This window comes from Mustela nivalis (assembly GCF_964662115.1).
Source record: "Mustela nivalis genome assembly, chromosome: 1".
Classification (NCBI taxonomy): domain Eukaryota; kingdom Metazoa; phylum Chordata; class Mammalia; order Carnivora; family Mustelidae; genus Mustela; species Mustela nivalis.
The window spans coordinates 190,464,566-190,490,059 of record NC_139020.1 but is presented as its reverse complement, the minus strand read 5'-3'; the positions used below and the strand labels follow the sequence as shown (position 1 = coordinate 190,490,059).

General features: G+C 37.3%; 1 protein-coding gene across 47 annotated transcripts in view; it reads left to right on the top strand.

Annotated features, from left to right (window-relative positions):
- The window catches only part of SLMAP (sarcolemma associated protein), a 140,714-nt gene that overhangs the window by 35,274 nt on the left and 79,946 nt on the right, over nucleotides 1–25,494 (top strand). For 25 of the 47 annotated variants that reach the window (XM_082738810.1, XM_082738801.1, XM_082738804.1 and 22 more), the window contains exon 3: nucleotides 21,746–21,893. In XM_082738810.1, coding sequence (XP_082594936.1) covers nucleotides 21,746–21,893 — 148 coding nt within the window. Of the gene's footprint in view, nucleotides 1–21,745; nucleotides 21,900–25,494 lie in introns of all 47 variants that reach the window. The other 22 variants (XM_082738800.1, XM_082738803.1, XM_082738788.1 and 19 more) reach the window with 1 other exon arrangement.

Genomic DNA, 25,494 nt, shown 5'->3' with positions numbered 1-25,494 from the left:
AGTGATTTTTTAGTTTGACAAATTGTCTCCCTAAAAGTGATAAAATCAAGAAATGGAAATTGCTCCTTGCTCTATTTATTTTCCCCCCTGCATCTTTCAAGTTATTTTTTTTCTTCCCACATCAAAAATTCTTTCCATTTCTGATGTTTTTATTGCACTGATAATATTTTCCCCTAATTACTAACATTATAGGTATCCCATCATCTGTGCTTATAAATACTTTTCCATGTTATATAAGGTCATAAGATTTTTATATTGTTAGTTGAATTTATGTGAAGTCATAAGTAAAATATGTAACAGTCAAGAAGTTAGGAATGATAAAAAGCAAAACAAAAATTCTTAATTGTTTTATTATGCTTGACAGTGATTTTGGTTTATTAAGAAATATATTACCAATTTTCTGTATATAGAACAACCATAAATACTCTTCTACTACAACTGGAAATAGTCTTTTCCTGTAGGTAGTGGTGTAGCTGTTTAGTCTCTTTAGGCATTTCCATTCAAATTGGCTTGACTGCTTAAGGATCTCAGAAAGAAAGGGCCCTGTAGGTTCTATTAATTTTTGAAAAATTAATGCAACAGGATCAAAAAATTCAGATTGTTATGTGATTTGACTTCTTGATCTCTGATTTCTGCCAGCTTATTTAGGTCACTTACAGCATCTCTTGTTGCAATGGGAGAGGTATATTTCTCTGGCCTCTTGGATGTTTCTTTCCCTGATTTTTCTTGTACTTTTCTGACTGTCCTATCTGATATTTCTTCAAGCATTATCTTCACTAATTTCTCTGTAAATGCTTGTGTCCCTAAAAGTTCATTCATGCTTTTTCCTGTAATTGTTTTGGATCATCTCATACATCACTGTAATTTTAATAACCACTCAAATGCTGATGCCTTTCAAATATCTTGAGCCCGAAGGTCCGAGTTTTCTATCTTCTGCCTGCTTACATTTACTCACTTGGATGTCTTACAGAGACTCCAAAAGCAGTAGACCCCAAACTAAAATGAATCATTCACTCACCCCCCACCTCAGTTATTTCCAAATATAGATAATGGTATTATCATCTGCCCAGTAACCCACACTAGAAACTGCTACCTTCAACACTGAGCCCATAGGATCTATCACTACCCCCCTTATACTACTAATGCTGCCCTAGTTTAGAACCTTGTTATTTCTTTATTTTGGTAGCCTCATAACTGGGCTTCCTGCCTCCAGTCTTGTACCCCTCAAGCCATCCTCTTCCCATGTGCATAGTCAGTTTGATCTCAGTACTTTTCTTTTTTTTTTTTTTTTTTAAAGATTTTATTTATTCATTTGACAGATAGAGATCACAAGTAGGCAGAGAAGCAGGCAGAGAGAGAGGAGGAAGCAGGCTCCCTGCTGAGCAGAGAGCCCAATGCAGGGCTCGATACCAGGACCCTGGGATCATGACCTGAGCTGAAAGCAGAGGCTTTAACCCACTGAGCCACCCAGGCGCCCCAGTACTTTCCTTTTTAAACCCTATAGTGGCAAGTCGCCTATCATTATACAATAAAGTTTGTTCTGTTATGTATGCCTTAAAAGGCTTGGTGACTGCTTACCTCTCCTGCCTCAGTCCTGTGCTTCACATGCCAGGCTCCCTCCCCCACCCCCACCCCATGTTTCTTACGTCTTCTCTTTGCTTACTTTGTTTCAGTCCCCTCTCTACTCATTTTGACTCACTGGTCTTCATGACTCAGGATGGACAGCTCCTTTAGAAAGCCACTTCTGAATCCTCAGGGTGCCTTTCCTGCCTACTGGATTATTCTTGTTAGTATATGAAACTGCAGTTTTGCTCTTAAAGAAAAAATTTCTTCACTTTCCCTTCTACCTATTACTCATTTTTTGGTAAGTTTTTTAAATTGAGGTATAATTGACATACAACATTAGTTTCAGGTATGCAACATGATGAGTCAGTATTTATGTATGTTGGGAAGTGATCACCACAATACGTCCAGTTAACATCCATCATCATATATAGTAACAGAATTTTTTTCTTTTAATGAGAACTCTTACGACCTGCTCTTCTACCAACATTCACATATGCAATAAAGTATTACAACCATAGTCATTATGCTGTACATTACATCCCTGTGACATATTTATTTCATAACCAGAATTTTGTATGTTTTGATACCCTTCACCCATTTCTCCTGACCCCCAGTCCCTGCCCCAGCAACCACCAGTCTGTTCTATCTATGAGTTTGTTTTTTTAGATCCCACATGTAAGTGAGATCATGTGGTTTTTGTCTTTCTCTGATTTATTTCACTTAGCATAATACCCTCAAGATCAATATATGTTGGGGCACCTGGGTGGCTCAGTGGGTTAAAGCCTCGGCTTTTGGCTCAGGTCATGATCCCAGGGTCCTGGGATCAAGCCCCACATCGGGCTCTCTGCTCGGCAGGGAGCCTGTTTCCTCCTATCTCTCTGCCTGCCTCTCTGCCTACTTGTGATCTCTCTCTGTCAAATAAATAAATAAAATCTTAAAAAAAATCAATCTATGTTGTCATCATTGGCAAAATTTCATTCTTTAATGGCTGAATAATATTCCATGGTGTGTGTGTGTGTGTGTGTGTGAGACATTTTCTTTATCCATTCATCCGTCAGTGGACACTTAGGTTGTCTCCATATTTTGGCTATTGTAAATAATGCTGCAGTGAACATGGGGGTATATATATCCTTTTGAGTTAATGTTTTCATTTTCCTCAGGTAAATACCCAGAAGTGGAATTCCTGGATCATATGGTAGTTCTCTTTTTTAGTTTTTTTGAGGAACTTCTATACCAGTTTCTGTAGTGGCTGTACCAATTCACATTCCCACCAGTGGTTCACAGGGATCTGTTTTCTCTGCATCCTCCCCAACACATTATTTCTTGTCTTTTTGATAATAGTTATTTCAACAGGTATGAGGTAAATACCTCTTTGTGGTTTTGATTTATATTTCTCTGATGATTGGTGATGTTGAACATCTTTTCATGCACCCGTTAGACATCTGTATGTCTTCTTTGGAAAAATGTCTGTTGAGATCCTCTGCCCTTTTTTTAATCAGATTGTTTCTTTTCTTTTCTTTTCTTTCCTTTTCTTTTCTTTTCTTTTCTTTTCTTTTCTTTTCTTTTCTTTTCTTTTCTTTTTTGTCTTGTGTTGAATGAGTTCTTTATATATTTTAGATATTTACCTCTTATTAGATAAATGATTTGCAAATATTTTCTCTCATTCAGTAGGTTGCCTTTTTTGTTGATGGTTTTCTTGGCTGTGCATGTTCATTTCTTTGCTTCTCTCTAGAGCACAACTTTTTTTTTTTTTTTTAAGATTTTACTCATTTGAGAGAGAGAGAGAGAGAGAGCATGAACAGAAGGTTGAGGGAGAGGGAGAAGCAGACTCCCCACTGAGGCGGGAGTCTGACACAGGGCTCCATCCCAAGACCCAGAGATCATGACCTGAGCCGAAGGCTTAGCTTAACCATCTGAGCTACCCAGGCACCCCTACAGCAAAACTTCTTAAAAGACTTGTCTATATGTGTGGTTTCTTATTCCTCTCATTCATTTTCTCTTGAATCATTCTGGTCAGCTTTCTTTTCTTTTTTTTTTTTTTAAGAGAGAGAAAGAGAGAGGTTGAGGGAGGAGGGGCAGAGGAAGAGGAAGAGAGAGAATCATAAGCAGGCTGCACGCCCAGCACGGAGCTCAGTGAGGCTCAGTCTCATAACGCTGAGATCATGACCTGAACCGAACTCAGGAGTCAGGCACTTAACCTACGGAAACGCTTAACCTACGGAGCCACCCAAGCTTTCATTCACTGCTACTTCCGTATAGTTATTGTCAAGGTCATCACTGGCTTCCTGGTTGCTCTTCTAGTGGTCAGTTTTTGTTTTCATTTTTGTTTTCTCTTACCTGATTTTTAAGCATTATTTGACGAAGTTGATTTCTCTGACATTCTTGGAAGACATCATTCCCATAGCCTTGGGGACACACCACTTTCCCTTGGTTCTTCTCATATTTCACTGGCCAACTTTTCAATTTCTTTCAGTTGGTCTTTTTCTCCCTGACCTGTAAATTTTGGATTACTCCAAAGCTCTGTCGCTGGTCTTCTTGTCTGACTTCTTGTCTTGGTGATATCATCCTGTCTCTTGACTTCATATTCTTTGTATTTGCTGATGACAGTCAAATTTTTTTCTCAAGCCCAGACTTCTTACCCAAACTGTAAGCTCATATCCAACTGTTCTTTTGACATTTCCACCTGATGTCTAACAGATACCTCAAATTTAATATGTCCAAAGTCCAAGTCCTAACCCCTCCTTCAACCCCATTTGAAAACAAAACAAGAAATAAAAAACAAAATGTCTCACCTTCAGCCTTTCAGGCTTTCATAGAGGCAACTGCATCCTCATAAATTGCTTGGGTTAAAAACTTTGGTATTGCCCTTGACCCTTTTCATATTGTATACCCAATCTGTTAGGAAATCTTCTGCTCTACAAATTGCATTTCATGTAAGTGCTGTATTGTATAAAAGGTTAATGTTATGTTTTTCAGTTTTGCAACACTTTTATTTTAAGGATAGGAATCCTGAAAACCGTGGTTTTACCAGGTCTCTTAGTTTGAATTACCCCAGGTAAAGAATTCTGGTGGGCTGCTAAAGCTATTCCATTCAGAACTGAATCCTTTAATATGAAAGAACAAAAAGGAAGTAAGCTGCAAAAACTCTTTTTTTTTTCTTTTTAAAGACATTTTTTTTTAAGATTTTTATTTATTTATTGAGAGAGAGGTAGTGAGAGAGAGCATGAGCAAGGAGAAATCAGAGGGAGAAGCAGACTCCCCATGGAGCTGGGAGCCTGATGTGAGACTCGATCCCAGGACTCCGGGATCATGACCTGAGCCGAAGGCAGTTGTCCAACCAACTGAGCCACCCAGGCGTCCCTGCAAAAACTCTTTTTTTTTTTTTTTTTTAAAGTAATTTTTTTTTGTTTTTTTGTTTTTTAATATTTTATTTATTTATTTGACAGAGAGAGATCACAAGTAGGCAGAGAGGCAGGCAGAGAGAGAGGAAGCAGGCTCCCTGCTGAGCAGAGAGCCCGATGTGGGACTCGATCCCAGGACTCTGAGATCATGACCTGAGCCGAAGGCAGCAGCTTAACCCACTGAGCCACCCAGGCGCCCCCCTGCAAAAACTCTTAAGTACAGTTCAGAAGTCAGTGATTTTACCTCCGACGTCTCTTTTTCACATGTGCAAGGTGATGACTAGTTTACTAACCCTTTTGAATTTCCTTTTGAATTTACTGAACTTCATTCCCTTTGATCTCCCTTGATTGTTTTCTTTCTGGCAGATTCTGTTTTTGTATGTTTTTGTCTCATGTAGTTAAGTGTGTATCCCTGGGTTTGTTTTTTTTTTTCCTTTTCATCTTCCTTTCACTCTCTTCCACTGACTATAATGTGGAATTGAAAATTTGCTAGGCTAATTTAATAAAATTTTATATCTTTCTTCATTTTAAAGTTTAAGTATTTAGGATTTCTTTTTGTGGAGATAAGCACTTGAACATTTTATATACATTCTTTCAGATTTTTGTTTTCTAATGGTATGCTACCATTAGAATGTATCTAATTATATTTAATTAGTGTACATAATTATTTTTGTGAAAGTATATATCATTTTTCTAAAAAGGGATCACTGTATATATCATGATATATTTTAATTTCAGTACCAATAACTCTGCTTCATTTTTTGATGATTGTGATATTGTGATTGTGATGTCTGATATTTTATCAGATCAGCATAATGTAGTTTGGTTAGGCTTAGCTGTTTCCAGTTTTTAATTTCTATTAACCTTGCTTAGTGAACATGCTTATGCATTTGCTATTGTAAGTGTGTGTGTGAATATTTCAGTGCTTCTATAGGTTAGATTTCTGGATGTAGAATTGAGTATAAGCATTAAAAATCTTCATAGGTATTGCTAAATCATTTTCCAAAAAGGTTGTAGCAGTTTATATTCACATTCTTGCCAGAGTCAAACAAAACACTAGTTTTAATTTTTGTCAAACTGATATTGACCACTCTGTTAATTCCCCATCTTCCTGAGCTTTTTAGGTCTTTGAGAATTTTGGAGTTTCATGCTTATTTACCCCTTCCTATACATGTTTCTCTCTCTCTCTCTTTATTTTATTTTTTAAAGAGATTTTTATTTATTTGAGAGAGTGAATGTGAGGCAGTGGGGTGGGGATGCCAGGGAGAGGGGCAGAGTGAGAGGGAGAGAGAGAGACTCCCAAGCAGACTCCCGACTTGAGCGTAGAGCCGAATGGTGCTCAATCCCATGACCCTGAGATCAGGAGTCAGACTCTCAACTGACTGAGACACCTCCCCTCTCTCTTTTTAAACAGAAAATTAAAATAGTATAGAAAGGTGTAATGGGGAGACTGACCTCTCTGCCCTGGTAGTTTAAATAGGTGGCATTTTGAGTTTTGAAATGAGTGAATTACAGCCTTTTATTTGCATTACTCTATGACTTGACTGTGTTTCCAGCCCTGTTACTCAAGGCGAGGAGTTAGTAGGGCTTATATTTAGAAATGGAACTGATTTATTCATAAGTTAGTTCACAATGTTAATTGGACTATATGTAGATTGCAATGTATATAATATTTTCTACATGTATTTATGTATACCTGAGAGTAGTAATTTCCTTTAGATTTAACTTTGATTAGGAAATTCCCTGATTCATATTGTGATATATGTTTTGCATTTTTCATAAAATGTTTTTACCTTGTGCTGTGAGACAAAGGTTTAGGTGCTTTCCTTCTCTGCACAGGTTGTGGTTATTTATGGTAATATTCACATGTAATAAGGCAGTGACATTCTATTTTTAACACCTCTATGTGTTAGAGTTTAGCTGTTACTGATCGGTTTATATCTCTATCAGCTGTTTACTATTTGGTTAATTGGCAAAGAACTTTATTTATTTATTTTAAAGATTTTATTTATTTATTTGACAGACAGAAATCACAAGCAGGCAGAGAAGCAGGCAGAGAGAGAGGAAGGGAAGCAGGCTCCCTGCTGAGCAGAGAGCCCAACGTGGGGCTCCATCCCAGGACCCTGGGATCATGACCTGAGCCAAAGGCAGAAGCTTTACCCCACTGAGCCTCCCAGGTGCCCCAAAGAACTTTATTTTTAAGAACTTTAACCAATAAAGGAAAGTCTTGTGTAAGTTCCTTTGGCTAAAGAAAGTAAAAATGACTACATATTTATGCATAGTCTGTGAATTAAATCGTAATAGTTGCCATTTGTTTATTTTTTATAGCTTTAATATGATTTAATGTTGTATATTAAACTATAACTATCAGAACTGATCTGGCTGGTTGAGAATGTTTTATAGATATATATTTTTTTCCTCCCATTTATTTAGTATGTAAAAGGACTGTGCCTGGTACTTTACATGCTTAGTATAATTTAACCTTTACAGCAAACACTCTGAGCTAGGTACTTCTATTATCCTCAATATATAAATAAGGATTTTTTATAAGTACCTTTTTATAACTAAAGGGTGGCTCAGAAAGGTTAAGTAACATTAAGTAATACTCAAGGTCACACAGTAAGTTAAGTGATAGAGGTGGAATTCAAACCTTTAATGTATGCTCTCTTTTATATAGCGTGTTGTTATTTGGATGTAATACTGTTTGGCCTGTCCTGTGTAAAATCAAAAATTTTTAGCCTCCATGTAGAGTATGAATTATTTAATGTATTTGTTCTACATTTTAAAAAACCATTTGTGACTTTTGCCTGTGGGAGCTTTCTGAAAGGCAATGAATGTTATAGATTAGAAAAGATGGAATAATGGTGTTATTCCAAGTGTGATTTGGACATGAAGTTTTGGGAGTTAGCTGCTTAACTTAGAATAAAGCCTTGAGTCTCTAGGTGTTTATTTAGTGAGAAATGTTATCTGGGAGAGAAATCTTATTTGTTAAAGTGTTTAAACTGGGTATCAGAAAGAAAAGGAGGCTTTTAACAAGTGAAGAGTGTAAGTGGATGGAAGCAAGGGCTCTTGAGGTCCAAGAACAGCATAAGCAAACACATGGAGGCTTGGGGCTTGGGTGGGGAATTGCTAGTAGTTAAACAAGGCTGGAATGGGTAACACTTTTTTTTTTTTTTTTTTTAAAGTAGGCTCAACATCTAATGTGGGGCTTGAACTCATTACTCTTAGATCAAAGTCACATGCTCTACCAAGCCAGCCAGGTGCCCCTGGAATGGTTGATACTTTTAGGGAGAGTGGAAGTTCAGATTAAAGTGATTGATGTTTTTTTGAAACTTACTACAGCTCTTGGATTTGATTTTGAAGACAGTAGAGGTTCAGCAGCCCTTTTGTAAACAGGGATCAGGTTTGCATTTTAGGAAAAAACTCTAGCATCAGTGTAAAGTTCTATTTATTCTGTACTATTGGAATAATAAAACATGTGTCTTAAGATTGTAAAGATTAAGTGAAAGAATGCATGGAAAGTAGTTTATCCAAGCACATTGTAAGCACTCAAAAACTTGTGATTATTTTATATTATGTGGTATTCTTTTGATACTATTGAGCAGTGAACTCTCCTTTATTTGGCCTTGCTCTGTAGTTGAAATTTCTATATAGCTGAATTCTGAATATAAACATGTTACCTTTCATGTAGTGGAAGAAATCAGTGATCCTTTTCAAAGTAAACTTCACACTCACAAGCATTCCCTCTCTCTCTCCCTCTCTGCACTGTCTTAAATAAATACAATCTTTAAAGAGAATGAAGAGACATGATTAAAGATCAAGGTGTTCTAAACATTATAATTCTATGCTGAGGCACCTGCTCAGTTGGAAGAGCATGTGACTTTTGATCTTGGGGTTTTGAGTTTGAACCCCATAATGTGTGTAGAGATTACTTAAAAATCAAATCTTTAAAAAAATTATATGCCAGTCTGAGTGGTTGTGCCTAAAGGATGGAAAAAGCCATTGTGGTTATGTTCATTACCTTATTAAGCATTTTAAAAAGCTATAAATGGGGGTGCCTGGGTGGCTAACTCAGTTAGGCATCAGCCTTCTGGTCAGGTCATGATCCCAGGGTCCTGGGATGGCATCCTGCATCTGGTTCCTGCTGCTCCCCTGCTTGTGTGCTCTCTCTCTCTGACAAATAAATAAATAAAATCTTTAAATAAGATAAAAATCTAAATAAAAAGCTAGGAATGTTCTTTTGGGGAGTAGATATGCTATTTTATCTTTTAACATTTCCATTGAATTTGTTTGCCAAATGAAGTGTTTTATGTGGGCAGTTTTTTTTTTTTTAATTTCTAAGTAAGATCTAGATTCCTGTATTTTGCCAATTTTGCCAGTCTTTAATGGAAACCTTTTTTTAGTTTCTTCCTCTCCCCAACCTCTTAGTGACTATATAAATTATGTGAGCTGTCCTTAGACTGAGCCTATTGTATGCATTATTAAATAATGTAAGCCTCCATCTTTTAAACCTAGTGACCTTGTTCATTATTTCCCACAAATGTGATCACAATGGTTTACTTTTGTGGCTGTTATTCTATGAGGAGGTTTTTAGTGGGAGTGCAATTATTTTGTTGTTTCAACTGATCTCAGGATGTTTAAAGTAACATTTTTGAGGAAAATAATGACCTAAAAAGTATAGTCAGAGTATTGTATATTTAAAATATCCCAATATCCCATTGTTCTATCTCTACTTTGCTAAAATACATGTTGGGTTTTTTTTAAAGATTTTATTTATTTGAGAGAAGGAGAGAGACGGTGAGCAGGAGTTGCGGGAGGGGCAGAGGGTAAGGGAAAAGCAGACTCCCCACTGAGCAGGGAACTGGAGGATGTGGGGCTTGATCTCAGGACCCTGGGATCAGGACTTGAACTAAAGGCAGATGCTAACCTGACTGAGCCACCCAGGCACCCATGGTAATTTTTATAAATACCTACTTTTATATATTTTTAAAGATTTTATTTATTTATTTTAGAGAGAGAGCTGGCATGAGGGAAGGGCAGAGGGAGAGGGACAAGCAGACTCGGTGCTCAGTGGAGCCCAATGTGGGGCTCAGTCTCATGACCCTGAGACCATAACCTGAGGTGAAAGCAAGAGTTAATGCTTAACCAGCGGCACCACCCAGATGCCCCAAGACCCACTTATTTTAAACATTGAAATAAAAAATTTTATACTCTATGAAGTAATTGGAGGCTTCTTAGGGTCTAAAAAATTGAGTTTGGGATCAGTATCTGTTCTTTAATATCAGTAACCTTAAGTAGGGACCTTAAAGTTGAATGCGTCTTGATGGGATTAACAAACCATGAGAGGGGAAAATAATCAGGATTTGCTTGTTAACCTATCAGTTTTAGGATTCGGGAAATAGGTTAATCTCCTTTGGATTAGAATTTGGTGTAGGCTTTCAATAGCCTCACCTCTCAGAACTAATATGATGATATATTTATTTTGTATCTTGCTGAGCTTCAGAAATCTAATTTGCTTTGTCCTGAATTCTCAGTGAAGGATTGTCACAATTTGCATATTTAAGGGTGTAGTCATTCTAGCTTCGTTTTGTATGTTTTATAATGTTCTCATTTAATTAAAAATTTTTTTTTCCTTCCTACCTTCTCTATGTTTATTCTTCATAGTCTTATCTCTGTTCCTATGTAGAGAGATAGAAATATTTTTTCTTTCTCCTTTTTCTCTTTTGTGAGCTGTCTCTGTAAGAAATTGTACAATGTGTGTGTCTGGAATATCACTTTAAGATGGAAAAAGTCTTGGCAGATTCATAACATTGCAAGACCTTTGGGTGGACAAGTTCATTCTGATTTACATGTGAGATTTCATTTTGTTGGAGAACATTTTCCCCTTTTGTATAGGTTTTCCTATAGTATATAAATAAAACTTTTTATTTCCCCCTTTAGTGGCACAACTTAAAAAATTCAGCCTCTGAAACATGTGGTTCTTTGCTAATTAGGAAGCCAAAAAGGTTATATAAACAAAAAATATATAAAATACAGAAACAAACAAATTCATATAAAACATACATGATGTATTCTAAGAAATAAGTAAATTATTGGTGACAAAAAATATGTGCCATGGATCTCCCTATTTCTAGTTACTCCCACTGCAGATCATCCTACACACAGCTGCTAAGTTATCAGAGCTGTTAGAATAATCTTCCTAAAACAATATTTGCATCAAATCCTTTAGTAGTGGCTTCTCTTAAGAAACCTCAACTATTTGTACAGTATGGAAGGCCCTCTCTTACAGCTTCACTTTATCTTATATTTCCCCATTTCTTCCGTTGTTTGGTTTTTTTACCCTCTGGGGCTGGGCTTTAACTAGATATAAATGTACTGCAATACCTGTTCCTCCTCCACCTCCTCATTTTCCTTGCCTTTCTTTTAGATCACCACCCTTACTTATAAGTGCCTTCTTAGCAACTAACTGTGCCTCACTGTTCTTTTCAGCAGCCTCTCAGGATTTGGGTACTTAATTCATATTTTGCTAACTTATTCTCAGTGTAGAGGTGTTCTAATTTGATTTTATGGGTGTGCATTCTCTCCAAGACAGGTGCCAAGTAAATGATTTGCCTTAATGGTGGAGTTGAAATTTATAATAATTATGAAATAATAAATAATAATAATAAATTCTTATTATTCTTTTTAAAAAATTTTTTATTTTTTATAAATATATATTTTTATCCCCAGGGGTATAGGTCTGTGAATCGCCAGGTTTACACACTTCACAGCACTCACCAAAGCACATACCCTCCCCAATGTCCATAACCCCACCCTCCTTCTCCCAACCCTCCTCTCTTATTATTCTAATTGCTTCAGGAAAACTTCATAAACAAAGTGATATTTCGTAAGTTTGTACTCAAAGACCAGAGAGTGTTTAAGTAAGAAAGGAGGAAGACATCATGAAGATTTTAAAGAAGTAAGAATGTCAAATCCGCAATAGCTGTGAGACCATGGCAAGCACTCAATATATCTGAGCCTCAGTTTCTTAGTCTATAAAATGGAAATGGTAATATCTACTTGGTAGGATTGTTGTGAGGATCAGAAGTACCTGCACATAGCAGACAGTCAATAAATGGTAACTATTATTATAGATTAGGGATTTGTTTGACTTGGCCCTAGAAAAGATCTGTAGATTGAAGTAGAACTAATGGGAATGATGTCATGGAAAATGGCAGAGAAGGGAGCTCCAAAAATTGCTTTTTCACCAAGACAGCTATTAAGCTAGCATGAACTGTCCAAAGCAATTATTTTAGAATTTTTCAGCCCAGTCAAGCACTTGCAGCAGCCAGAGGAGTACTTAACAAAGAAAGAGGCTGGTATATTTTGAGAATTTTGGTGTTTTGCACAATTTTGGTGTTTGATTACCATTTTCTATCATCTAGCCTTGTGGCAAGCAGCTAGTGGTAGGGTGACCCTGGTTCCTGATGTGACTTCCTTGTCCTTCAGAAATTGTGGTTATATGTTTTGACTGCTGCTTTTGATTACTGAGGGGCCAGCACAAAGACTGGCCATTGCCAAACCCCACCAGCTAAAGTGGTTTCTCTGGCATCTACCAAGGGAATTTAAAGAGACAAAATACCCTTTTTTTTCTGATTGAATTCTGGCATTTAAGGAAATCTCTGTCAGGACTCTGGCTGACCACAGAATAATAGAACAGAGACTGCCATGACAACACACAACAAGGAATATAGACTTTGCGTTCCCCGCCCCCACTCAAAAAAGTTTGGAAGTTACTAAACAGATAGCTGTAACCTTCATCAAATTAATAGCAATCCCTAGAAAGAGGAGAGAACCTAATTTCTAGAATTACCACATTACAATATTCAAGATGTCCAAATTTCAACAAAAATTACAAAACATATGGAGAAATAGAAATTATGGCCCATTCACAAGAGAAAAAAGAAATCTCTGAGGAAGCTCAGACAATGGACTTATTAGACAAAAAGTTTAACTACTTTAAATATGCACAGAGTGCTGAAGGAAAACATGGACAAAGAAATAAAGGAATTTAGGGAAACTATGTGTAAAAAAGTGGAGAATATCAATAGAGAGATAAAAATTTTTAAAAGTACAAGGGCTAAAATAAAAATCAGTGGAAGGTTTGGTGGCATATTTGAGCAGGCAAAGGAAAGAATAAAAAAAACTTGAAGATAGGGCCATTGAAATACCCTGAGAAGAAGAAGAAAAAGATGAAGAAAAATAAACAGTACCTAAAGGACATCATGAAGTATACCAACATGCACATTATGAAAATACCAGAAGGCAAAGAGAGGGAGAGAATGGAACATGAAAAAAATTTTGAAGAAATAAAGGATGAAGAGAATTTAATGGTTTTAGCTCTTATATTTAAGTCTTTGATCCATTTTGAGTTAGTTTTTGTATATGGGATAGTAAAGTAACTTTTTTTTTTTTTTTTTTTTGCATGTGTGGTTATCCAGTTGTCCCAAGTCCATTTAAAGACTATACTTTTTCCATTGGATGGTTTTGGCACCTTTGTTGATATTCAGTTGGATGTAGATGTACAGTGTTTTTTTATGAACTCTTAATTTTACTTTTACTTAAATACGTCTATACTTTTGCCTGTACGACACTTCCTTGATTACAGTAGTTTTGTAGTAAGTTTTGAATTCAGAGCATGTGGATCCTCCAACTTTGTTCTTTCAAGATTGTTTGCCTATTCAGGGTCCCTTGTGATTCCATACGAATTTGAGGGTTGACTTCCATTTCTGCAAAAAAGCTGATTTGAGGGGTTTTTTTAAAGATTTTATTTATGTATTTATTTATTTATTTTTAATTTATTTGATAGACAGAGATCACAAGTAGACAGAGAGGCAGGCAGAGAGAGAGAGGAAGGGAAGCAGGCTCCCTGCCGGGCAGAGAGCCTGATACGGGGTTCGATCCCAGAACCCTGGGATCATGACCAGAGCCAAAGGCAGATGCTTTAACCCACTGAGCCACCCAGGCGCACCAAGATTTTATTTATTTATTTGACAGAGAGAGACACAGTGAGAGAGGGAACACAAGCAGGGGGAGTGGGAGAGAGAGAAGCAGGCTTCCCACTAAGCAGGGAGCCTGATGTGGGCTTCAGTCCCACCACACTGGGATCATGACCTGAGCTGAAGGCAGCTTTGACAACTGAGCCACCCAGGCTCCCAAGGCTGATTTGAATCTTAATAGGGTTTGCATTAAACCTGTAGATCACTGGTGAATATTGACACCTTAACAATACTCTTTCAGTCCATGAACATGGGATGCCTTTGTATTTTGTAGTTCTCAATGTGTAAGTCTTTTACCTCTTTAGTTAAATTTATTCCTAGGTGCTTTTAAAAAAAAATTTAAGATTTTATTTATTTATTTGTCAGAGAGAGAGAACATAAGTAGTGGGAGTGGCAGGCAGAGGAGAGGCAGGCTCCCCACTGAGCAAGGCGTTTGATACGGGACTTGATCCCAGCACCCTGGGATCATGACATGAGCCAAAGGCAGACGCCTAACTGACTGAGCCACCCAGGTGTCCCCCCTACGTGTTTTATTTAGGTGCTCTTATAAATGGTATTGCTGTCTTAACTTCCTTCCTGGATTGTGCATTGCTGATGTGTAGAAACATAACTGGTTTGTGTGTGTTTGTCTTTTAAGCTGCAGCTTTGCTGTATTTATTAATTCTAGTAGCTTTCTTGTGGGTTCTTTGGGATTTTTCCATGTATAGAATCATGTCATCTGTGAATACATATACTTCCTGCTTACTTCCTCCTTTCCAATTTGGATGCCTTTTGTTTCTTTTTCTTAGAACTTCCAGTACAGCATTGCATAGCAGTGGTGAAAGCAGGCTTCCTTTTCATGTTCCTGATCTTAGGAAGAAAGCTTTTACTCTTTCACCATTGAGTATTAAGTTAGCTGTGGGGTTTCCTTTATCATGTTGGAAGCTTCTTTCTAATCCTGGCTGAGTGTTTTTTGTTGTTGTTGTTGTTGTTGTTATCATAAAAGGGTGTTGGTTTTTTCATGTGCTTTTTCTGCATCACTTGATATGATCGTGTGAGGTTTTGTTTTTCTATTAATGTAGTATGATACACTGATTGACTTTCTTATGTTGAACCACTTGGAATAAGTTCCATTTTTTCAGCCAGTCTCTGCTTTTCCAGCTTGGGTGAATTGCAAGTTAGGCTGAATAGAGGTAAAGGTCAGTCTGTTAGGTAGCCCCAGACAAATTAGGACAGTTAGACAAGATAATTTGTGACTTAGGCCTACTCTGCTCTCTCTGGAACCAGGTACCAGGATCTCACACTAGGAATGTAGGCTAACGTCTTCAAGACTTCTTTTGTTCTGGGGAAGGGAATGAAAAAAGGGTAAATAATGCCACAAAGATGTCCTACCGTTTTTAAATGTGTTTTTCCTGATTCGGTGTTCAATTGGTTGCTGTAAGACTATTTTCCAAAGTTCTAATTCTAACAAAGTTGGTTCTGACAGTTTCTACTTGTTTTTCAATGTTTCTGAAGTGGGGGAGTGGGAGCTTAGAGCTGCCTACTCAGCCATTTTGCTGATGTTACTTCATTTCTTTTTAATTTTTAAAAATGTCTTCCTTTTCACCTTTTATTTATCTTAATGGATTGTTATAGTCACTTGTGTCCTTCTAATTTTGTGTTCATTTCTGAAATGATTCTTTTTGTTTTCTTTTGAGTTCTTTCATATTTTCTGGAGTTTTGTAATTGTGATTTATATTTCTTTTTCATGTCTTGAATTATTTTCTTAATATCTCTAAGCTTGTTTTGAAATAGTATGTTATAATTTTGATCTCCTTTCAAGGTCTGCCTTTCATTATCTGTAGGATGTTATTCTGTTCTTCAGTCTCATTTTCCTTAAAATAACTGTATGGGATGGGACTTTTTGTTGTTGTTGTTGTTACTCATTTTTATGTGAAATTTGTTTCCCTGAACTTTTAGAAAAGAGGGTCATAGTTCAGGAGAACTTTGCTAATGTCACAGAGCTCCCTCTCCTGTTGTTTTGTAAAATATTCAAACATATGATTTCGTTTTCCCTTCTCCATTTTTATCTGGATCTTTTCTTTGTCTCTGTTGTCCTTGCCTTGGTCAGTTTTGGTTCCACATCCAGCAACTTCCCTCACTGTGTAGCCCTATCTTGGAAGGCAGTTTTTGCTGATAGATTGAGTCTAAGAATTTCTATGACTCCGACTGCTCCAATCTTTTTCAGAACTTAACTTATGCTCACTTATTACTGCATTGAGCTAAACTTTTTCCGTTTTCAACTTCTCTTCTCAAATTGGCCATCACACTGTCCAGTGAATACCTAATGACTATTTTGATGTTCTCTTTGAGTTCCTAAAATGCGCCATTGCTTCTCTGCACACCCTCCTGTGCAGGTGCTGGTTTCGTGTATGTCTGGTGGCTGTTGATGTTTTCTTCACTCACTTTTATTTTGAGGTTCACGTAGATACCTTGTAACCCACTTTTGTTACAAATACTATCTGTGGGATTTTGATTTTGCTATTTTAGTCAGTCTGCTTGATTTTAGGTGGTTATTCAGGCAGATTAAAACTCTGTGATATAGCATCTGCCATCTAGAAGCCATAATCCATTCTGTGTTCACATTTTAAAAACTCCTCTGTGTGGGCTTAGAGTTTCTGGCCCCTGGGCTATGGCTTGTCAACTATATAGTGCTTTGTTCTGAAGTTTTAGTTCAAATGTGTTTGGATATTACAAAACCTATGAGTGTGGAAAAGGTTAGAAGGAAATAGTTTATTGGGGCGCTTGAGTGGCTCAGTGCATTAAGCATCGGCCTTCGGCTCACGTCAAGATCCCAGAGTCCTGGGATCAAGCCTCACATCAGGCTTCCTGCTCCGCAGGGAGTCTGCTTCTCCCTCTGCCTGATGTTCCTCATGTTTGTGCTCTCTCTCTCTCACTCTTACTCGCCTTCTATCTCAAATAAATAAATAAAATCTTTGTTAAAAAGTCTATCGGGGCTCCTGGGTGGCTCAGTGGGTTAAAGCCTTTGGCTCAGGTCATGGTCTCAGAGTTCTGGTTTCAAGCCCTGCATCAGGCTCTCTGCTCTGCAGGGAGCCTGCTTCCTCCTCTCTCTCTGCTTGCCTCTTTGTCTGCTTGTGATCTCTGTCTGTCAAATAAATAAAATATTTTTTTTAAAGTCTATCATTATAGTGGAAATGAAAGTATTTACAGATTTTAGCAAAGTTGAAAGTGATGCAAAATGTATTTGTTTATGGAATGAACAACCAGAACTTTCTGAAGGCCAAAGAGCAAATTATGTAACATGTGGAGCGTAGTGCCAGTGTCATTGAAGGTAATCAGAATCAACAAGAGATGGGGAAAGTGATGGGGCAGGGAGAACCTTTTAGTTCAGGGACAACCATCAGAGTCAGATTTCTGGGAGCTTAACATTTATTTAGGGAAAAACAAGGGGTTAATCAGAGATTAAGTCTGAAAACAGTGTAAATTGAGCTTTGGTCACAAGTTACAGAGGGTTTTATAAATTCAGGGCTACTTAAAAGACCTGCTTAAAGTGAATGCCTGTTGGCCAGGGCAAACACTAGAGCTACTTGGCCATTCCTTACTCTACTAGGAAATAAAGATAGTTAAAACTTCAACAAGAGGGGCTCCTGGGTTGGCTCATTTGTTAAGCATCTGGCTTCAGCTCAGGTCATGATCCCAGGGTCCTGGGATTGAGCCCAACATCAGGCTGCCTGCTCACTCTCCCACTCCTCTCCCACTCCCACTCCTCCTGTGTGTGTTCTCTCTCTCCCTCTCTCTGTCAAATAAATAAATAAAATCTCCCCCCTCCCCCCCAAAAAAACAAACAAAAAACTTCAACAGTATTTGAAAAGAAATTTTAGAGTAGCCAAAACTCTTTTAAGGAAAAGAAGCAGCAGTAGCAGCCTCATAGAAGAAGATTTATCATCATAGAGGAGAAAAATATATCTGATTTAAAAGTGTTGAAGGACCAGCTAACATATCTACTTATTGGGAAATGCATCCAGTGACTGCAAGCACAGTCCCTTGCAAACAAATTGACTTCTTTATACCTTCAGGAACCTAACCTGTAGATAGACTAGCTTCTGTACAGTTTATACTGAATAATAGCAGATTGTTTCATAGAAGATGCAGAAACATGACTTTTAATATCTTTCAAGACAGCCATGGACAGAAAGTCAAATCATATCAATTGAAAATAGTTTTGCAGAGAAGAGGACTAGTGTGGTCCAGCTATACACAAGTGCAGAGGCTCAGGCGCATGAGAAGTGGTTAGTGTGGCTGAGAGAAATAAGGGTAGAAGGTAGTGGAAATTAATGAATTTGGAGGGGGAATCAAGAGCAAGGTCATGTAGAGCCTTATAGGCTATAATCATGAAAACTTTAGGTTTTATTCTAAGGTGTTTGGAAGCCATTAGCAGGTTGAGAGTAGAGAAAGGGTGAGCAAGTACCATAAATGTTAGGATCACGCTAAATGGAGGCCATGCTTTGGACAGTGATACAGATGTGTCAGAATGAAAAGAATATGGGTTACTATGGACTTTGTATTTTTTTAATTTGAAAATTTGTGGTTATGTAAGAGCTATGTAAGAGGTGTTGAAACACATGCACACATACATACACACCTTTTTGTTTTCCAGAGTTGGCTAACAGTACTGAAACTCATTTCATATATTCTTATTTTTTTAAGATTTTATTTATTTATTTGTCAGACAGCAAGCGAGAGCACACAAGCTGGAGGATTGGCAGAGCTCCCCACTGAGCAGGGAGCCCAATGCCAGACTTGATCCCAGGACACTGGGATCATGACCTGAGCCAAAGGCAGAGGCTTAACCCATTGAGCCACCCAGGCAACCCTAGTCTTATTTATATTCTATTCTTTTTAAAGTTTAAAATCAAAATGCTAGCCACAGACTACAAAATGACTTCATAACTCACTAATGGATTAGATAGAACGTGAAGTTGGAAAAACACTGTAAATTTAGTATAACCCCTTTATTTGGCTTGTCAAGGCATGTAGTACTACAAATGACCAAGCCAGAATCCAGATATTGCCACATTTCCCATGAATATGTTCATTAAGAAATAAAAACCAAATTCCCCTATACAGTATAACAGTAGGTTCCAGGGTAGGAAAAAATTGTGAGAGTAAGTGTTCCTACTTGAGTGTATTTATTACCTGTGCCTCTCCTTCTTGGTGTGAAATGGTAAGACCTGTAAATTTCAAATGGACTTGTAAAATATCAACACAATTTTCATCATTAATGGTCTTTAATTATACAAACTGCTAGCCAAAGTAACAGTTGGTTTCTTCTGAATTACAGAGAATAAGTCCTTTATGGACAGCCTAGTGGCCTTTAAATTGTCATCTAGGAACTAATGAAAAGAAATGCCATTTTCATATTTTCTTCAAGATGTATATTCTTTTGCTCTGTTTCTTTTGGAAAAGAGTTTGTGGGAGGAGTGAAGTATAAATGAAACATAAAGGTCAGTGTGAAGTAATCGGGGAATAATGGCCCTTTCAATTCTATTATGTGAATCCTTGCTCTTACCTCTGTGACCTCCTGACCACAGATATCTGCCTGTGCCTCATTTTCCTCATTTACAAACGGAAATAATATCTGTATCATAGCTTTAATGTTAAGATTAAATGAGGGTCTGGTAGTGTAACATATATTTTAATAAATACTAGTTTTCTTCTTTACATTCTTCCTTAGGAATTCAGTGAAAATCTGTTGCTAGAATAAGTAGGGCTGGAGAGTATAGAAAAATGCAAAAAGAAAGGTACATCACTTTTTATTGGTGGTTCTCTTTCTAAGTCTGTTGTGCATGATCCCAACTGTTCCTGACTTCTTTTAGAATAGGTAGGTGATACATAAGTAGGTTTTTCTAGCCTCTTTCTACCCCTTCTCTCTCTTTCTCTCTCTCTCTTTTTTTAAAGATTTTATTTATTTGACAGAGATCACAAGTAGGCAGAGAGTCCGGCAGAGAGAGAGGGGGAAGCAGGCTCCCCGCCAAGCAGAGAGCCCAATGCGGGGCTTGATTTCAGGACCCTGAGATCATGACCTGAGGTGAAGGCAGAGGCTTAGCCCACTGAGCCACCCAGGTGCCTCCCACCTTCTCTTTTTAAAGAGGGAAGTTACCCGAGTGTTGAAAGGCAGCTTTAGGAGACCAGGAAACAGTAGCTTCGTAGCTGATTCCAGTATTGTAGTTCCTAGTGTCTCCAATCTGCTTTATTACAAAGAATTTGCTGAAGATAGGCCATTTGTGATACCAAAAAGCTATTAATATTGGGACGCCTGGGTGGCTCAGTTGGTTGAGCGGCTGCCTTCGGCTCGGGTCATGATCCCGGCGTCCTGGGATCGAGTCCCACATCGGGCTCCTTGCTTGGCGGGGAGCCTGCTTCTCCCTCTGCCTCTGCCTGCCACTCTGTCTGCCTGTGCTTGCTCTCGTTTCTCTCTCTATGACAAATAAATAAAATAAAATCTTTAAAAAAAAAAAGCTATTAATATTAATAGCTATTAATTATAGGTGTTACCTAAAACCAATTGTCCTTGCCTTTGGAATAAAACACTTCCTTTGTTTTAACTCCGATATCCTAGGAACAAGATTAAAAAGAATGAGATGGAAAGGTAGAATTAGAATTTTGTCTAGCTGGATTTTCTTAAAAATAACAGCTTTATTGAGATATAATGCACATACTATAAAATTCACCCTTAATTCACCTGTGGGCGCCTGGGTGGCTCAGCCTGTTAAGTGTCTGCCTTTGGCTCAGATCATGTTCCCTGGGTTCTGGGATCCAGCCCGGGATTGGGCTCCTTGCTCAGCCGGCAGTCTGCTTCTCTCTCTGCCCCTCCCTCTGTTTGTGTGCTTGCGTGTGCTTTCTCTCTGTCAAATAAATAAAAATATATTTTTTTAAATTCCCTTTTTAAAATATACAATTCACTGGTTTTTAGTATATTCACAAAGCTATGTAACCATCACTGTTATTTAGTTTTTAGAACATTTTAGTCACCCACAAAAGAAACCTTGTACCCATTAACAATCATTTTCCACCATCACTCTCCATCACCAGTCTCCTGCCCCTTTACCCTTCTTTCCCTCGTATCTCAACCCCTTGCAACCACAAATGTGCTTTTTGTCTCTATGGGTTTGCTTATTCTGGATATTTCATATAAATGAAATTATATAATACATGGTCTTTTGCAACTATTTTATTTTTTAAGTTCATCCATGCTGTAGCATGAATCAGTAAGTACTTCATTACTTTATATTGCTAAATAATGTAATATAATACAAATACATTGAATTTTGTTTATCTGTTCATCAGTTGATGGACATTCATTTCAGGTTGTTTTCACTTTGGGGCTATTACAAATAATGCTGCTATGAAGTTAATGTACAAGTTTTTGTGAGCACATAGTTTTTCAGTTCCCTTGCATATATACCTCAGAGTAGAATTCCTAGGTCATATGCTAACTTCTTGTTTAACATTTTGAGGACTTTAACTGTTTTCTAAAGTGATTGCACCATTTTGTCTAGCTGGATTTTAAATCACTTGGTTTCCAGGTTCTAATTTCCTATATATTAAAGGAAAGTCTTAGCTGGAACAAGTGGTTTGAATTGATGGGGGAAGAAATCCACCTGTAGTAGTTTGCAAAGGTGGAAGTCCTTTTTCTTAAAGTAGGTTTGGAAGGATTAGTATTAATCTTTGTCCCCCCCCCCCTTTTTTTTTTTTTTGCAGTTTTATCTCCAAGACACTAAAAGTAGTAACGGTACCTTTATAAATAGCCAGAGATTGAGTCGAGGCTCTGAAGAAAGTCCACCATGTGAAATTCTTTCTGGTGACATTATCCAGTTTGGGGTAGATGTAACGGAGAACACACGGAAAGGTACGGGTATGGATCAATTTTTCCTATTATTTGTCTTTTTAAGTTAAAAAAAATTCTGTTTAATGTTATAAACCATTTCATGTTTGTAAAAGTATTTAAATACAGCATTATATGCAGTGAAAAACTAAAAATCTCTTACTTTCCCTATTGGTTTTCTGAAGTTTTAAATTCTGAAATGTTAATAAGTGAATTTATAGTTTTCATCACAATATGAAAATATAGGACACTCCTCTGCTAGTTTGGGAAGCAGTTTAAGGTCCTGACCAACAGGACCTTAAACTTAAGGATATTTATTGTTAACAAGAATGCAGGAGGGAAGGTCCAACTTTGTTCACTTGATTCAGTGGTGTTACCAGGAATCTGGGTCTTACTGTTTTTAACATGTTGGTTTCTTACGCTTTTGCTGTAGGTTTTTGCTTGTTGCCTCATGGTTAACGAGGGATGGCTACAGCCCAAAGCCCCAAATGTCAAGCAAAAACTGCAAGGCGGGGACAGAGTATCTTCTTGTATGGCTCTTTTTTTATGTTGAAAACACAGTCTTTTGTAGAATTCTTTCAGCAGATTTACACTCCTCTTGTCCCAGTGGCCACATACATACTTATCTATGGCTACAAGGAAGCCTAGGAAGTTACTTACCTGGCAGAAGGGATCAGGATCTCCATGATTGTCATATGTCAATTATGATTTATCCCTTCCAGTTGTGTGTACATTGTCTGAAACAAAATCAGAGTTCTGTAGGTAGTTAATAGTACCCATCAAGATACAAGATTTCACATCTCAGTTTTTGAAACTAAAAGTTCTTTAGCTAAATAAATGTTGATTGTCAATTTTACAGTTCTGAAGCTTCCTGGCTTTACCTGCTTCACTGTCTACTTTATGGCCATGAAATTATATGGCTGGATCATAAAACTAAATCAATACGAACCGAAAGTATGCAATTTTGCTGTCTTATGGACAATGGAACCAGTTGACAGGTTTCTCCTTTTGCTTCTCTGAACTTACTTTGATCTGGTGATGCTTTAAGTCATCAGTATGTGACATTTTGCACAGTGGACATGGAAATGAGGGTGGGTGGGTGGTGCTGCTGCTACCGTGTGTGTGCATGTGCATGTATGTTTATATACTTTTCACTGGGTGTTGCAACTGCAGTATATTTTTACCAGATTTTTTTTTGTTTTTTTTTAAAGATTTTTTATTAATTTATTTGACAGAGATCACAAGTAGGCAGAGAGGCAGGCAGAGAGGGAAGGGGGAAGCAGGCTCCCTGCTGAGCAGAGAGCCCGATGCGGGGCTCAATCCCAGGACCCTGAGATCATGACCTGAGCCAAAGGCAGAGGCTTTAACCCACTGAGCCACCCAGGCGCCCCTATTTTTACCAGGTTTTAATGGCCTTCTTAGGGAGTTAGATTTTGGTATTTGAATTCAGGTAGTGTCATATTCTTAGTGATTTCCCTTTACAGTGGTAAAATAGAAAGTTTGTATTTTGATGCAAAATACTGAGTACTCCTTACAAAGAGAGCTCACCTTATATATGACCGTACTAAGAGCAGCCATGTTGGACACTGTAGCATTTGTGCTTCACACCATCTCTGGTACCAAGTCATTCAACAAACACTTACTGAGTCCCAGCTGTGAATAACCCACAGAGAAGACAGAGAATTTGATTACATATTTTCTCCAAGGAATGTCTTCTTGGCTTGCATTTCCCAAAGAGATTTAATAGGTGTTAATTAATAAAAGAATGAGGTTGTCAAATGCACTTAGAAAATGCTTAGTTAACCAAAAGTAAACAGGACCTCTCACAGTCCTTAATATGCTAACATATATGCACATCTCCAGGGAGGTGACTGTTCTAGAACACAGCTCTTTCCAAACTCCTGCCCACTCTTTCCCATCAACTGTGAGAGACACTCTTTAGAACATGCTGTAGGAAGCTAAGAGGACAATCCTGAAATTCAGGGTTATTATTAGTGCACTATTATTTTAGAAACGTTAGATTCTTGCAGGCTTCTTTGAGCATTTAACTATCTTTTATGCCAACTTTAAGGAAATTAATTAAAGAAAAATTTCTTCATCATTTAAACTGTTGTTTCTTTCGGTATTTATTATCTTCAAAATGTTGATGTATGCCTGGGCTCTTGGAATACAGCTCTATCACTAGCTGAGGGCTACCTATTTAAGTGTATACCAGGGAAAAAGACTTTGTCCTTTGCTAAACAGTACTGTGATAAGCTTTATATCACTTAGAAAATCCTCCTGAAGTTATATAGCACTATGGGTTAACCTCTGGTTCAAAGAAGAAATCAAAAGGGAAATTTTAAACTATATGGAAAGGACTTTTATACCAAAATACGTAAATACTTTACTCAAATAAAATTTAAAATCTTAAATTCCTTCTGTACTAAAGAAAAATTCCTTCTGTACTAAAGAAAATGAAGGAACTTGGCATTTAGGAGATATTAGAAAAAGAACAAGAAAAAGAAAAGCAGAAATTAATGAAATAAGCAAAAAACTATAGAAGGGATGAATAAACCAAATGCCGGTTCTTTGAAAATCATCCAACCAACCAGCAAACACTAAACAGGTAATTCAGAACCTTTAAATCCCTTATTACATTAAAAAAATACTAGCAAAAATATACACGATAAGGAATGAGAAAGGAAACATAAATACAGATACAGGATATGCTAAAAGAATTTTGAGAAACTAGTACATGCCAATCTATGACAAAGAAAAAAGCTACAATAAATTGTACTAGCAAAATTATCCCAAGATGTAGAAAACTTGAGTAAATTGTTTTCCTTAAAAGAGACTAAGAAGTTATTAAAGATTGACCAGAAACAGAGACATTCATAGCTGAATATGATCATATTTTTAAAAGCAGATAAATCCAGTTATTTAAATAATTCAAACATGTATAAAGATGGAAAGCTGTTAAAATCTACTTTAGAGAAGCTAGCAGCATATCATTAATGTCAAATTCTGATAAAGATACAGTTCAAAAACAGAAAACTAGCACTATTTTCATTTGTGACAATAGATGAACAATTCTGATTAAGGTATTAGTAAATTAACTTCAGAAATAATGCTAGAATAAACGAAGTAGGTTTTATTCTAAGAATGCAAAAATGATTCAGTATTGGGGATATATACTAACGTCATCCACAACCTAAAAATGTTACATGAAAAACATTTACTTTATAACGAATAAGTATTGAAAAAGCATTTGATTTCTCTCTTCTCATCTGGCATGGCAGCCAGCCTCCCTCCTCTCCAGCTCCCTTGTACCTCTAGCCCTGGCTTCCCTTTTCCATCAGCCTAGCCTGAGCACTTCCCCTGTTCTTGAGGTTGGCCCTATAGCTTCTGGCTCCTGCGCTTTCTCCTTTCTTGGGTCTTAAGTCCTTACCCTCCCCCACTATGAAGAGGAGTACAAGGTACTCCTGCTGGGCACCAGCCTGATTGGATATATCCTGTCAGGTATAATGTCAATACATGGAAAGAAGGTTCTTCCCATGGATAGAAATTTGTACTGTGGAGGAGAAATTCATCTCTAATACCTCTGAAAGATTTATACAAAAGATTTAAAATACCAGGAATACCA